Genomic DNA, 14,475 nt, shown 5'->3' on the forward strand with positions numbered 1-14,475 from the left:
TGTTCAGCGTTATCTGCAACAACATGAACAATCAGCTAATCCATTAATTTTCCTAATAGGGCAACTATCTTTATCTGACGGAAACCGCAGTGATGACATATCTGACACATCTGCACCACTCCTGAATACAGACAAACCTGACACTGACGATGAAAAGATCGGCTTGCTTCTTCGACTTTATGCCATTTTGCGCGAACACCCTGTCAGAAGTGAGGTCAGTGAGATACATGTTTCCAATGATGACAAGAGCAATGAAAAACTTTCGGGAGAATTTGAAGATGGCGGTTTAAATGCGAGTTATCATTCCAGCCAGGACCATTTTTCTTCGATATCATTAAACGAAACAAATACCCCAGTGACTGGTGATGACGGTGATAAGAATGAAAACGAACGATTACTGTTAGCTAACAAAACCGTCACAAATGGAGAATGGCAATTAACTGATTCGTTGTCGAAAATTCGTGAGGATGATCACATGACGCTTGGGAATGAAACACGTGCGTCGGCCGACGATGTCGATTCCCCTAGCTTCGATGCCGATGGTGACGTCGCGAGTGTTGATTTACATGACAACGTATCCAGTCGAGAATATTCAGGGAGTAATGACGATGAGCCGGACCTCGAATATTTACTAGGATCGAGATCAGGTGAGAAGGAAGATGACAGCATGGACACTGAAGATGTCAGCAGAGGCGATGAAGGAAATGTTGATGAGTATGATTTCATCAACTTTAAACGGGGCGAAGTAGTCAAGCATGACAAGAGAGTGAATGATGATACCTCAACAAATGACAACATTTTTAACACAAATAGCCTTGAAGACGTGGATTATGACGAGGTAGAGGATGATGATGGTGAAAGCAATGATGATGATGATGGTGACGATGATGAGGATGGTGATAATGACGATGAAGAGAATTACGATAAATTTGCTTCGGTCATGAATCCAAATGATAGACCTACAGAGCATATAAGTGCTAATGACATCCAAGGGACACCTAATAATCCCATCATCGGAACAGATATGTACGACCATGGTGAACGTCTTAACGAAGTCGTTAATGATCATGGTGATGCCCACGGTCGAACATCGTTTAGAGATGAAGATGCTGAAAGATTCCTTCGCTGGTTGCTCGGGTACATCCTTAGGAGAATGGATGATGGTTCCGATTCAGAGAGGACCCCAAACAGTGATGATAAAACATTGTCTTCTCAAGGTTTGTGATTTGTTTGTTTGTTTGTTTGTTTGTCCGCTGGTCAGTTTGTTTTATCCGACTGCTTAAGAAAGCATAGGTGTGCTTTAAGTAAGCAACCAGGGGACCGACGGCTTTAATTCCTTTCCCATGGATAAACGAGGGTAAATGTTTTACCAAAGGGCACTAGCGCATCGATTTGGTTTCGAACCTGTGACCTCCCGGTTACGAGACCACCGCTCTACCAATGAGCCATCACACAGTTATGGTTGATTTCTTGAACGTCTTTCCAATCGTCTTGTCAAGATTACATTTTTTAGTATTTGAATGTGATTAGTATTCATACCTCTTATGAATAAAACATATCCATGTACAAATTAGAGTGTTTTTATTTCTTCAATACATATGAAACACAATCGCAAGGACTTTCAAGACATCATTTCAAGAGGCAGTTTCACTACCCTTCATTGCCATTAGAGCTCCTGTTTGGATAAAGTGATACGTCATTGTAATGTTCGAACATTTCAATGAGTGATGAACAAGGTTACTAACATTAAGGTTGATTTGTTGAAAGTGTTTCAAATCGTGTTGTGAAATTGATAATGATTACGCAGCAGTAGTTATGAAGTATTTATTTCATTGAGTCTAGTGTTATTCCTAGCTGACGAAATTCGCCAACCGTCATCGCCTACGTCATTCGTAACATAACATAACAGTTGACGCACAAAATTCTTCCCAAATCGTCACTTTCAAATGAGATTAATTAATGTCAGCATGTTTTTAATCTGTTCCTCCCAGACGAGGCCACTGCCACGATTCGAAGATATTTAGCAAACGACAAGAGAGAACATGCAAAACAGCATCGTTCATTCAGAGAGGGCAGTCTTCAACTTAAAAACGATGGCATGACACAAACATGGAACGACAGGCTGAGAAAGGGAGATACGGAAAAGTCACGACTTGCTCTAGAAGAGAGGGATGAAGATCCAGGCACACTCTTACAAAACATCATTAATTTGAAAGGTAAGTGTCAAAATTATTCACCCCCCCCCCCCGCGAGTGAGTATTGTTTAGCTCTTTTCTCAACATTGTGACACAACTGGTACAGTGTCATACCAAATAATTATGCAGTTAACGAATGAATTATGCATACCCTTACCAAGTTTCGTAATTTGTTTAAGTATGTGAAAAATGGATTTGTCCCGATTTATTTTTCTTGAGAATGTCACAAATTAACGCTTACATCTAAAAGCATGCAACAATGGCCCTAATTTAACCAGTCCACCTTTCATTCCTGATTTATACGATAAACATTCTCTCTCTCTCTCTCTCTCCCTCTCTCTCTCTCTCTCTCTCTCTATCTCCCTCCTTCTCTCTCTCTCTCTATCTCTCTCCCTCTCTCTCTCTCTCTCTCTCTCTATCTCTCTCCTTCTCTCTCTCTCTCTCTCTCTCTCTCTCTCTCTCTCTCTCTCTCTCTCTCTATCTATCTCCTCAGACTTGGAGCGACGTCACCAAATCCGAGATCTCGTCGCGAGACTCGGGAAAAGATCAGAGATGGCAAGTCACGTGAAGTCTACATCATGAATTTACCTTAGAATTATGAGACCGACTATTTTTGTCTGTCATCCCCATAGGTATAAAATGCTTTTTTGGCCTCGGGAACTGTCGGTTTCGTCGATCTTTTGGAACTTTCTACTTCCTATGTTTGTATGTATTTCTTTGATTTGTCGGTGTCATCATGCGCTGTCAGTATTTTTGAACATTTTGTCATTATCGGCCTCGTCGGCTGGTGTGGCCTCTCTGTCTATACTAGGACTTCCTTAAATAGTAAATTCGATAAATTCCCAATAACGGATCAAATATAAAGATTCACCAAATATGTCAACGTAATTTATTATAATTCTTAGTGTCTTGTCATAATAATTATGTTTAATCTTTCTTTGTTTTCCTTTCTCTTATCTGGGAGTGTCGTGGTCGAGTGGTTTAAGGCCCTTGACTTGGAGATGCGAAGGTCGAGGGTTTGAGTCCCGACACGGCACTAATATCCTTTGGCAAGATATTAACCTGCACTTGCTACTCTCCACCCAGGTGTTAATTGGGTACCCGGTAGGATGCGACCGTCATTGTTGGTCAAACAGTTTTTGAGCGCCATGTAACGCCTGGCTGGAATGATCCCCAGGGAGTGGAGATTGTGCACACATTGTGTGCGGGCAAGCACTGAATCCAATGACTGGGGTAATAGTATATTTGTAAAGCGCTTAGAGACATTTGTATTAAGCGCTTTATACAAATTAAATATTAAATATTATTATTATTATTATATGAATTTTAGTTGAATTATTGTATATGCCATGTATATTTTACCGTTGTATGTATGTTTTGAATTCATGTTGTTATTGTACATGTTTTATGTGAATGCAGGGCTCTCTGGGAGAGCAGGTCCAGAAATGAAATTGAATGAGACCACCCTGTTGAAATAAAACTGTAATAAAATAAAATAAATAGTAATTATGGGTTATAAAAAATATTTTGTTATTCATTTGCTTCAGTCTGTCTGATATTGATTTTGATTTGTGTTTAAAGTTAGATCATTATTATAGCCACGGGGTGGTTATAGGGGCGTCACACCCTAACTGGGATTTCCTTTGGAGAATTTTTTATTCCTTCTCACTATTAAATGTTGATCAGTGTATGGAGTAAGTCGAATTTCATTATGGTTGTCATTCCTATGCGATGAGTATCAAAGTAAAGTTTACCGAACAATATTCCGAATTCAAGTCAGTCGAATGAAAATAATATTAATTGTGGCTAAGAAGGTTTTAATAATTATTGTACAGTCTGTGTGTATAAATTGTACTTGTATCTATGCGTCTATTTGAGTGAAAAGCACGTTCAATGCAAATCCATGTTCATCATAACTACTGTTAGCTGTATATATATATATATATATATATATATATAATGTAGGCCTACATTAAATATGATTGCAAAGACTCTCTAGAAATCAACTTAAGGGCAATTACAATGTCGAAGTGATTACGTTCGGATTACGTACTTTTATGTCATTGCCATTTTCGCACATTTCGATAGGTGACGCATAGAGCTACTGAACTTTCCTTCAATTTTTTTTGAAACTCTGTGAGATCGTGCACTAAGTAATACATTATAATCTTCCTTGTCAGCAGATAAGGGGCAAAATGGTCATATTGTAGGCCTACATTGAAATGTCTAGTATCACAATAATTATGTACCCAAACCTTTTTTCGAGGACTAAATAAATAAAGTTAGTCCCTTGTTTATCCATTTCTGGATACACAACTGCCTGATATCTATTAAATATTAAAAATTAAAAATAAATTAAAAATTGAATGTCGCCCTTCTTTTTGTCTCGGTGTATGTGTGTCCAGCCCCCCCCCCCACAAGCGATTAAAACAGTATTAAGCTATAGGTATCGCAGAAATGGAAAAGTGATTATCAGTTGTATGAATTTCAAATATTCAATATGCATTAAATGAACTACTTATTTTGACACTTGTTCCATGAAGACGAGTTAGTACGAAGTAGAACGACTAACATTTAAAAAATCTATCCTATTATATAGACAATATGATGAATATTATTCTTAATATAATAAGCCAAAATTAATTATGTGATCATGCAATATACAAAGAATCACACACACAGTTGCTACCCTAACTTATTCCTAAGAGACATTTTAACTGAGAGTCTGCTTTAACAAAATAAGACTCAATATAAATAGTAGCAGCACTACAAAGTACAAGTTAATAATAGATCTCTTTCAAAATGCACCCGAATTCTATTCACGCATGTCTGTTCACAGAGACATATGCAGGCGCGTACGCAGGGGAGAGGGGGGGGGGGGGTTGAACCCCTCCCCCCCCCTTTTAACTTTTTTATGTGTGTGTGTTGGTGGAAAAAAAAACCTTTGTTGTTCTTTTTTATAATAAAAAATAATAATAATAACAAATTTAAAAAATTAAAAAATAGGGGTAATAGATGACCCCAAAAAGCTGACCCCCTCCCCAACGAAACGAAATATCGATCGGCCAAGATGTGCTCTTACCCACTGTTTAGAAAACAAAATGTAAAGGAGATATGTTTTGTAGAATATAAAGCATATTCGTCATCAGTTTCCGCGGATCCAGGATTTCTCAGGGGAGGGGACCCAATTTTTTTTCTTTTTCTTGCTCCTGAAAATTTGAAAATCGCGCCGGCCGAAAAGTCGCTCAGTGGTGGTGGGGGGGGGGGGGGGGGGGGGGGGGGGGGGGGGGGGGGGGGGGGGTAGTGATCACATTTTTTTTTGGCCCTCGAAAATTTGAAAATTTGTGCCCCCCCCCCCCCTTGAGCGCCATTCCCCCAAAAAGCTAAAAATCACGTGTTTTTACACGTTTTTTTCCCGGGGGGGGGGGGGGCCGGGCCCCCGCCTCCCCCCTCTGGATCCGTCACTGCTTACAATAGAATAGAATAGAAAAGACCATGCAAGCTTCTAAAGTTCAGAACATTATTAATGGAGCCTTAAAGGTAATACAAAGTTTTGGTATGGGGTCATGAATTTGGTTCAAATGAACATATTGGAAGCCAATTTGCAAAATTTCCCAAAACTTTGTATTACCTTTAATTTATGTAGTATTTTAAAATTATCGGAATGCATGATTTCGAATAATTGTTTTGTGTTTTGTATGTAGGTCTACATGAATATTTCGTTTTCTTTTTCACAAAGAATATAATCTCTCTCTTAAATCGTACAGTTGTTCAAATTTAGTACAGATATGTGACATATAGGCCTAGCTAGATTTTCTTCTTTTGGAGATCGAAATAATGGTGATAACAACAACAACAATAATAATGATTATAATAATAACAATAACAATACTGATGATAATGATAATGATTATGATAATTATTAATGATAAATTTGAAAAATCTCAGAAAAAAAAAATCACCTGTACTAGATCTAGAGGCCTAGTCAAAATTTGAAAGTCGGTAACTTCAGTTTATAAAACGACAACTTTGTCAGCGCGTCGTACGCTGCCTACCCCAGTTTCTAATTCTGAAGCGTTTCCTGTTATTTTGAGAGGTATGGAGTCACAGAATTGTTCGCTTTTTTTTTCTTTATCAGATAATTGACTGTGATGTATGTTGTGTTGAACATTATGCGATATAGTGGCTTAAAAACGTCATGTTTGTCTTGGTTTGTTTATTATAGTATAGGCCTAGTCCCATCTGCTGATTCATTTGCTGGTAGATATGGATGCGAAACACGAGGCGCTGCGCGCAGCGTCTCGTGTTTGGTTAAGAGACAAGATTCAAGAATAAATTCACAACAACTAAAAAAGACGTTAGTCATAGAAATAATTGAAGTCTAATAGACTATTTCATCTACCTATATCTACCTAAGAAGAAGATAGGAATGATATGAAATAGAGGTGAACAAATTATCAGAATCACATCGGTTTGACTCTGAGATTTTTTTTCTTTCTATTATTACTAGACTATTAGACTTCTATTATTTAATGCCTTGTAGTTGTAATGAATTTATTCTTGAATCTTGTCTCTTGACCAAGATCAGAATTCAGATGTCAGTAGGCCTACTCGGTGTGGGACATAATTTTATTTTGTTACTAAACTAGACCTCTAACGTTAGTCGACCTCTCTTTCGGGAATTCAAATGTAATAATGATATTATATTATATGCCTTTTCATATGATACAAAGTGCATGTACTATGTACAGTGTAACTAATGTTAACTGAATCTCCAAAATGTTTCAGAAATGGCTGTTTTCCCGAAGTCCAGAGACACCAGACATAATTCATAAGTATTATTGATTTGATATTTAGCAAAATTCATTGCTTCATATAGGGATGGGGTGGGGCCAGACTGCATGACAGTTCCTCACTTTTCTGCACAGAGTATTTTTTGTGATAGTGTAGTGGTAGTTCATGCACATTTAATAACTTTTTTATATCATAGGTGCATCTCCCTCCAGGACCATGCAGGGCTAAGCTTTATCTCAACATCTCCAGACAGACATCCTCTACTCTAGCATCCGACGGCCGATATTGAGTTTAACAACTGCTGGGGGGTGTTTCACAAAACTTGTCATCAGTGACAATTGACAGTTGTTGTTATAAGCTACTGAAATCCTTGCTTTTGATTGGTTATCAGCAGATTTGTCACTGACTTTTGTCATTTGTCATTGTAAAAAGGCTTTGTGAAACATGGATGAGGAATCCAAGATCACCTTGGCAGCGACCAACAAACAAGAGTGGCCAAACTCAACCCTAAAGTCACTGAACACATTCCGGCAGGCTGGACACTCCTTATGCGATGTCTTCCTTCAAGGGGAGGATGCAATGGAACCGATACCCGCCCATCGGTGCGTGCTTGCTGCCAACAGCGTTTACTTCAATGCCATGTTCACATCGGGGCTTGCAGAGAGTAAACCTGCCCACGGGAAGATCACGATCGGTGGGGTAGACACAGAGATTCTGTCACTCGTTGTGGAGTTCCTCTATGTGGGAAGCTGTCATCTGCCGAGCGGCACCAAGCATTCTAGAGTGATGGACCTGCTTACTGCTTCGACCATGCTGCAGGTTCATGAGCTTTCCTGTGCATGCACTATCTACCTTGAAGAGAGCTTGGACACTGACAATGCATTAGGTTAGCAGGGATTGTTTAACAATATTAAATTTGAGATGCACGGCCCTACGTGTTATCAGTGTCTGTGAAATGGTGTAAAATTGAGGCCCTACAAAAATTGCGAAATGATCAAGAAGTGCCTCAAAATAGTAAAAATCTGTAAGTGACCGGTTTTACCATACTCGTTTTCCCCAATAGACTGTAGTGTTATGAAAACCGTTTGGCAAACGATTTTCAAAGTTTGTAATTCCAATCATAAATATCTTCATAATCAGACAGGCGATCGGCCTGTAAAAGTCATGGGGTTCCTGACTGACCTAAAAGTTTATAATTATCATTGCAGCATGAGCTAAATCCAGGATTTTGTTTCAGACAAAGTTACCGGATCCCTTTAATTATGACATGAATCTGGGTTTTACCTTCAACAAAGTGGCAATATATCTGATCTTATTATTACTGTGACCTTAAGTCTTTTTTTTGCTTCTTAAATTCAACTTCTTAAATTTAAACACCACTCAATTTAAATCATGAGTCAGTTTAAATTTTTGAAACGATCTAGATCAAATACTTTCGGGAAAATAAATCAGGACCCCGTTTAAAAAACTTGTTATCAATAACAAGATATGATCATTGTTGCAAACTACTGAAATCCTTCCATTTGATCGGCTATGAGCAGATTTGTCATAGATCTGTGGCAGTTTGTTGTTGATAACAAGGTTTATGAAACGGGGCAGTGATTCAGCTAAAGGAGATGTTTCATCCATTTTTTCTATTGAATTATCCAATACAGAGTATTTTGTGGTAAAGTTAAATGATTTTAACCTTGGCATCAGAATTACACAAATCCTTATTTGTATAATTGCTAATGTTTACAATATGGATATTTCAATTATAGTCTCTACTATGATAAAATCTATTTTCCATAATTTAATTTTTGTTGTTGTTGCATTTTGTTTCATCTTACTGTTACTGTCACTCCTGTTCTTTGTATTTCCTAAACTACAGATATGTGGTCGTAGAAATTTGGATCTTGATCTTATAATTATTTGTCAAAAAAAAGCTTTTAAATAATTGATCAGTGTGTGTCTAATATATTTCAGAGCTGTGGCTGTTTGCCGAGAGTTACAGAATTTCTGACCTGGCTGAGGCTTGCAAAAAGGTTGTCCAGTCGTACTTTTGGTCGATCAGCAGGAGCCAGCGTGTGCTTGAGCTGGATCCTCAGGATATGGAAGCCCTACTCAGTCTGGAGGAGGTCAATTTAGGTAGGTCAAGGTTGAAAGTTCAATAGATATTTGTTAGAATCATGCAAACAACTGTTGTTAATCTTATTTTGACAGGAACAAAATTAAAAGAACTGTGCATATTGTCTGTTTGAAACCAGGAGGGCATTAACTCATATTCTTTAACACATAATACCCTTCTGGCTCTGACCAGATGATACATTGTTTATTTATTATTAAGAGGACCATGTAGAAGACCATGAATGAATGAATAAATAAAGATACTAAATAAATGAATATATGAATAAATAAGTAAACATATATGCCCGAATTCACAAAGGAGGTTTGTCGACAAACCTAGGTTTATGTGCGTCATAACGCGTCATAACGCATCGCATGATGCACATAAACCTAGGTTTGTTGACTAACCTCCTTTGTGAATTCAAGCCATACAGTTTAAATAATTCTAAATAAATAAATTAGTAGACATATGAATTAATTATAAATGTATTGTTAACATGTTCTACAACTCTAACTCCCATAGGGAAGGCAGCAAATGAGGACACCCTGGTTGAGCTTCTTCTGAGATGGCTGACCTATAACCCCAAAGCTCTAGACTCGGATCTGCTTCCTGTTCTCACTAAGGTATGTTGGAGTGAAGTCAGCCAAGAGTGCAAGGACAAATTCAGAGAGACGCTTGCTGAAATCTCCAAGGACAGTTCGTCAGGTAGGTCCGATTCATGGAAAGATGTTCTGGGCTTAATTTTACAGGCATCTTGCTCTTTTGCAAGGAGACCGAGTTGATTTTAGTCATAGCAGGAATATGATGTCACAGACCCACACCAAACTCACAATGAATGACCAAGACAAGGCAAGACTACAAATAAATGGCAAATCTGCCAAATAATGATGATGGAGATTGCATTAATGATTATATATGCAGCTGAGTAATGAGCAAAGACAGTGTTTGTTTTAAACATATTGCTCTCTTATTCTCTCTTATGATATCTGCTTTATTTCCATATCTGCTCCTTTTGTTCATCTGTTTTTTTCCTGTTTTGAAATTTAATTTCTATTTCTTTTACAGAATCTTTCGACGCTGAAAAGGTATTTGATGTCATCTCAAAATCTTCATCTTTGAACCAAAGCTTCAATCGAACATTCTTCTGCCCCGTGTGTGCCATTGGATTTGCTCCGTTGTCAAGCAGTACATGGGATGTGTAAGAAGTTTTTTTAAACAATAGATTGCAGGAGCTGATGTTGCCATCAAAGTTGATGAGAAGTCTTACTATCCAAAGCAAAGTATTTTCCTCTGCTTTAAAACTCCATTTTTGCCTTTATTAAGCCTAAGGGATGAAAGAATTTAGTAGTTAACTGGCTAATGGACTAGAGTTCTCCTAAACATTTGGTAAATTTCAACTGTTCACATCACGTTTGTTCATTCATATAACTTCCAGATATGGCCATGAACCCAGTACCTTGGAGGTCGTAGACATTGACAAGAGGACTGGCACCGTCCTCAGGCAGTGGTCCAGGGAGTTTCTCAGGGAGCAGTTCAGTTTCCTACCTCTCCGCGGTCACCTCTATGCATCATCCAACACACGTTACAACACACATTACAGCAGTACCAAGCATATTGATGTGCTCTGCCTGAGTGTGGCTAACGTTAAGAATACCAAAGTGATGAGGACTAGAAGTTGTAATGAAGAGTCAGTGTGGTTGAACGTGATTGAAAAGCAACATTATACACGTGCCATTGATGAGGAAACGGGCATTGTCTATCTGTGTGGGGACCCAAAAGCGTGGGATCAAAGCCGTGTCAAAACTTCTACACAGGTCTTCAAGCTGGATATCGAAAATAATGTCTGCTCTCAATTGACCAGTCTCCCTTTTGAGAGGTAGGGTACATATTCTCTTCAGTCTATGTTGTATTATATCCTGCATCAAAATTTGTATTGGTTCTTGATTGGTTGAGAGCTCTTCACGTGACCAGAAATATTTGAACCTTTTTTAATAAAGTTGCTCTGAAAAAGTACAGTTTTGATGCACTATTTTGGAGTTGAAAATGTTTGTATGCCTCCGCAACAGGGTAGCCGAATGCATTATATATTTGGTAAGTTGTCCGTCCGTAATACGTCCCATTCTCGTGATAGCGTTATCTCAAGAACTGTCTGATGGATTCCAGCCAAACTTGGGTCATGTATGCAATGTTTTATATTTCTCTTTTCCAGATGTCATGATAGAGCGGTAGTGGTAGAAGGAGACCTATTTGTATTTGGTTCAGTAGACCGGTCACCAACCCCTGTCTCGACTGTCCTGAAGTATGACTGGAAGAACAATGCGTGGCAAGAAGTGAGTCCCATGCATGAGTCCAGAAAAGAAGGAGCCTATGCCTGTGTTGGTAAGCGTGCTTATTAGATTTGATCAAGCTTTCATGAATGAAGTTGATCTCTAGCTACCACAGTATTTTAAATATAAAATTCTGAATCTGAAAATAGACATTCTAATGAGCAGCTTTGTACTTGACCATAGACCATTTATCCATTATGATGTGATGTTGTTCATTGTCCCCAAGTGGTGCTGTATACAGGATTTACTTGATTATTTCAGGTCCAAGAATTGACCCCTGAGGAACCCAATGATTTATATTATGTTGTCCTTATTTTGTATCACTGATGAACGCTGCTCATGATATGCCAGTGGACATATTTACTTTGTCGTTGCAGTTCAGTGCCAGATTATTGGTCTGTTGTACAAACACAACAACATTGATTTTTATATCTCTTTTTTTGTTGACAGATGGCAAGATATATGCGTCAGGTGGATGGACCTCGAAAGCTCGTTCAAGAAATGTTGAAATGTACGACCCTTCTCTGGACATCTGGACAAAATTGAGTCCAATGTCGTTACCCAGGGTCAACCATGGACTCGTTGCTGTGGGAATGTATCTCTTTGCTATGGGCGGTAAGGGACAATTCTCAATTTTTTTGTTGAATTCCAGTGATACTATAACAGTACCGTATGTCAATGACTTTTCACTTTTGTGGCGAAAATTTGTCCTTCTCTATTAAGTCATCACCCCAGTCTTGGCCTTACTGCAACCTTCGTTTCAAATTGTTTCTTGGTCAACAGTATACAAATCAAAGGCCTTACCTGTGGCCTCTACCTGAAATGTATGCATGCAATATTCATATCACTTGATGCATGTATTTCAGAATCTGTATCTTAATATTGACTGTTCATTGAATGTATATCATACTTTTTTGCTGATGTTGCAAACAGGCGAGTCAACATATTCAGAAGAAGACATTATCTGGAACGGCCATAAAATGGTGGAAAGGTACAGCATCACCGAAGGATGCTGGAGGCTGCTTGGGAGATGGCAGAGTGCAGAGAGGGGATGCGGGCTTTCACCCTCTAGAACAGTGATGTAAGGAAAGTCAACAAAACAAACACACAAGAACAGTAGAGAGATACAGCATCACTGAAGGATGCTGGGAGGCTGCTTGGGAGATGGCAGAGTGCAGACAGGGGATGCGGGCTTTCACCCTCTAGAACAGTGATGTAGGAAAAGTCAACAAAACAAACACACAAGAACAGTTGAGAGATGCAGCATCACTGAAGGATGCTGGGAGATGACAGAGTGCAGACAGGGGATGCGGGCTTTCACCCTCTAGAACAGTGATGTAAGGAAAGTCAACAAAACAAAAAACGCAAGAACAGTAGAGAGATGCAGCATCACTGAAGGATGTGCTGAGTCTGCTTGCGAGATGGCAGAGTGCAGATAGGGGATGCAGGCTTTCACCCTCTAGAACAGTGATGCAAAGAAAGTCCAAAATAAAATCAGAGATACGGCATCAATGAAGGATGCTGGGAGGCTGCTCGGGAGATGTTGTAGTGCAGGTGGGAGATTATTGCTGTCACCATCAAAGAACGGTGGTGCAAAGTGCCTTCTTTGTTATGATGATCCCACCATAATATCCCAGCCCAGACTTCCATGGTTGTGACCCTTCTCCGTGCAAAATTATTAAAGGTCAAAAAGGTTCAATATTCAGCTTGATGTCAATGCCTCAATTTCTAATTTGTTTTCATGAAATCTTCTATGAACCTGTAAAGTTTACTTTAACTCTTTAGATATTGTTATAGGGTTAAAAGAGTCAAGAGTTATTCAACTATTTAGAATATTTTAATTGAAATTCATGAGACCACCTCAGATTTCGAAGCCCCTCAGGTCTTTTCAATAGATTAATAAATGTTTTGAAACTCGATACATGAAAATGAGCCCATTATATTCTATACCTCAATGTGTTCTGAATGAATATTGATGTCTGCATTTTCCTAAAAGGGTTCTGGAATAGTTAAAGGTAATACAAAGTTTCGGTATAGGGTCATGAAATTGGTTCAAATGAACATATTCAAAGCACATGTGATACTCCATTATTCAGTAATAGTTTTCGAGGTTGAAATCGAGTCTAAAGTGATGAAATTGTAAATAATAAACTCTTTATGTTGTATAGCTCCCTCTCAAGGTCAAGATATTAATTTAGCTATAAAACAATGTTTCATGACTAAAATTGACGGATTGGCTATTCCTGTTTGGAAATTATATATCACAACTGCATATTCTGAGATTTTCATGGTCGCTGCTACCATTGTATGGCCGTAGGCGCTAGTTGAAATTTATCAAAATTTACTGGGAGCACCGATAAATTTTGATATTCAATTTTTCTCAGAAGCAGAAGTATTTTAGGGGCTAAATTTTCTAGTGCTTATAATACATCCACAGGGGCATCCAAATATATCAAAATTGTAAATAATCACTATCCCGCCAAGTTTCAAAATTTACCAAAACTTTGTAATACCTTTAAACTGTTGTGATATTCAGTCCAGTAACAATTTGTGTGCCTCCGAAATGAAGTAGCCGGAGGTATTATGTTTTGGGGCTGTCCGTTCGTACCTCCCGTTCTGGTTATCGCGTTATCTCTAGAACCCATAGATGGATTCCCGCCAAACTTGGGTCATGTATGTATCTTGCAGAGCCAATTAACTGATTAGATTTTGGGGTTATGAGGTCAAAGGTAACAGGGCTCATTATGTACCATATGCAAAAATAGCTTGTGATCGCGTTATCTCAAGAACCGATGGATTCCTTCCAAACTTGACGCATAACATCATCTTTATGTAAATGGCTCTTTAAAGTGCAATTTTAGTGACATATTTGTTGTGCATACAGAAAAAGTATACATTTTTCAACATTAAACTGTATTGTTTTTAACCTGAATTCAGAGGTATGAGTACTTTATTTGATTCCTGTATTTCTCTTTTTAATATTTAATGTTATTCCACAGCAAATCACTTCTAACTGCGTACTAAACAATGTGCTACAAATGTACATTTATAA

At 38.3% G+C, this 14,475-nt stretch overlaps 2 protein-coding genes across 2 annotated transcripts; both read left to right on the forward strand.

Moving 5' to 3' along the window:
* Positions 1-475: 475 nt before the first annotated feature.
* On the forward strand, positions 476-2,928 carry LOC100889666 (protein PFC0760c). The gene is made up of 3 exons (XM_003730708.3): positions 476-1,217; positions 1,992-2,216; positions 2,689-2,928. Exons 1-3 carry the CDS (start codon positions 476-478, stop codon positions 2,775-2,777), a joined length of 1,056 nt encoding a protein of 351 aa, XP_003730756.2. The 3' UTR covers positions 2,778-2,928.
* Positions 2,929-6,201: 3,273 nt separating this feature from the next.
* Positions 6,202-12,508, forward strand: LOC115929072 (kelch-like protein 3). The gene is made up of 9 exons (XM_030997221.1): positions 6,202-6,291; positions 7,422-7,875; positions 8,955-9,116; positions 9,619-9,801; positions 10,162-10,294; positions 10,532-10,972; positions 11,306-11,475; positions 11,874-12,038; positions 12,357-12,508. The coding sequence occupies exons 2-9, from the start codon at positions 7,434-7,436 to the stop codon at positions 12,506-12,508; spliced, it is 1,848 nt and encodes a 615-aa protein (XP_030853081.1). The 5' UTR covers positions 6,202-6,291; positions 7,422-7,433.
* The last annotated feature ends 1,967 nt before the right edge of the window (positions 12,509-14,475 follow it).

Source organism: Strongylocentrotus purpuratus, unplaced genomic scaffold (genome assembly GCF_000002235.5).
Source record: "Strongylocentrotus purpuratus isolate Spur 01 unplaced genomic scaffold, Spur_5.0 spur5_scaffold_4, whole genome shotgun sequence".
In the NCBI taxonomy this organism is placed as follows: domain Eukaryota; kingdom Metazoa; phylum Echinodermata; class Echinoidea; order Camarodonta; family Strongylocentrotidae; genus Strongylocentrotus; species Strongylocentrotus purpuratus.

Coding starts and splice junctions, on each gene's coding strand:
- LOC100889666 (XM_003730708.3), top strand. CDS start 476: ATGACGCTTGGGAATGAAACACGTGCGTCGGCCGACGATGTCGATTCC. Junction 1,218..1,991: donor TAAAACATTGTCTTCTCAAG/GTTTGTGATTTG, acceptor TGTTCCTCCCAG/ACGAGGCCACTGCCACGATT. Junction 2,217..2,688: donor AAACATCATTAATTTGAAAG/GTAAGTGTCAAA, acceptor CTATCTCCTCAG/ACTTGGAGCGACGTCACCAA.
- LOC115929072 (XM_030997221.1), top strand. CDS start 7,434: ATGGATGAGGAATCCAAGATCACCTTGGCAGCGACCAACAAACAAGAG. Junction 10,295..10,531: donor TCAAGCAGTACATGGGATGT/GTAAGAAGTTTT, acceptor TATAACTTCCAG/ATATGGCCATGAACCCAGTA. Junction 12,039..12,356: donor GTATCTCTTTGCTATGGGCG/GTAAGGGACAAT, acceptor TGTTGCAAACAG/GCGAGTCAACATATTCAGAA.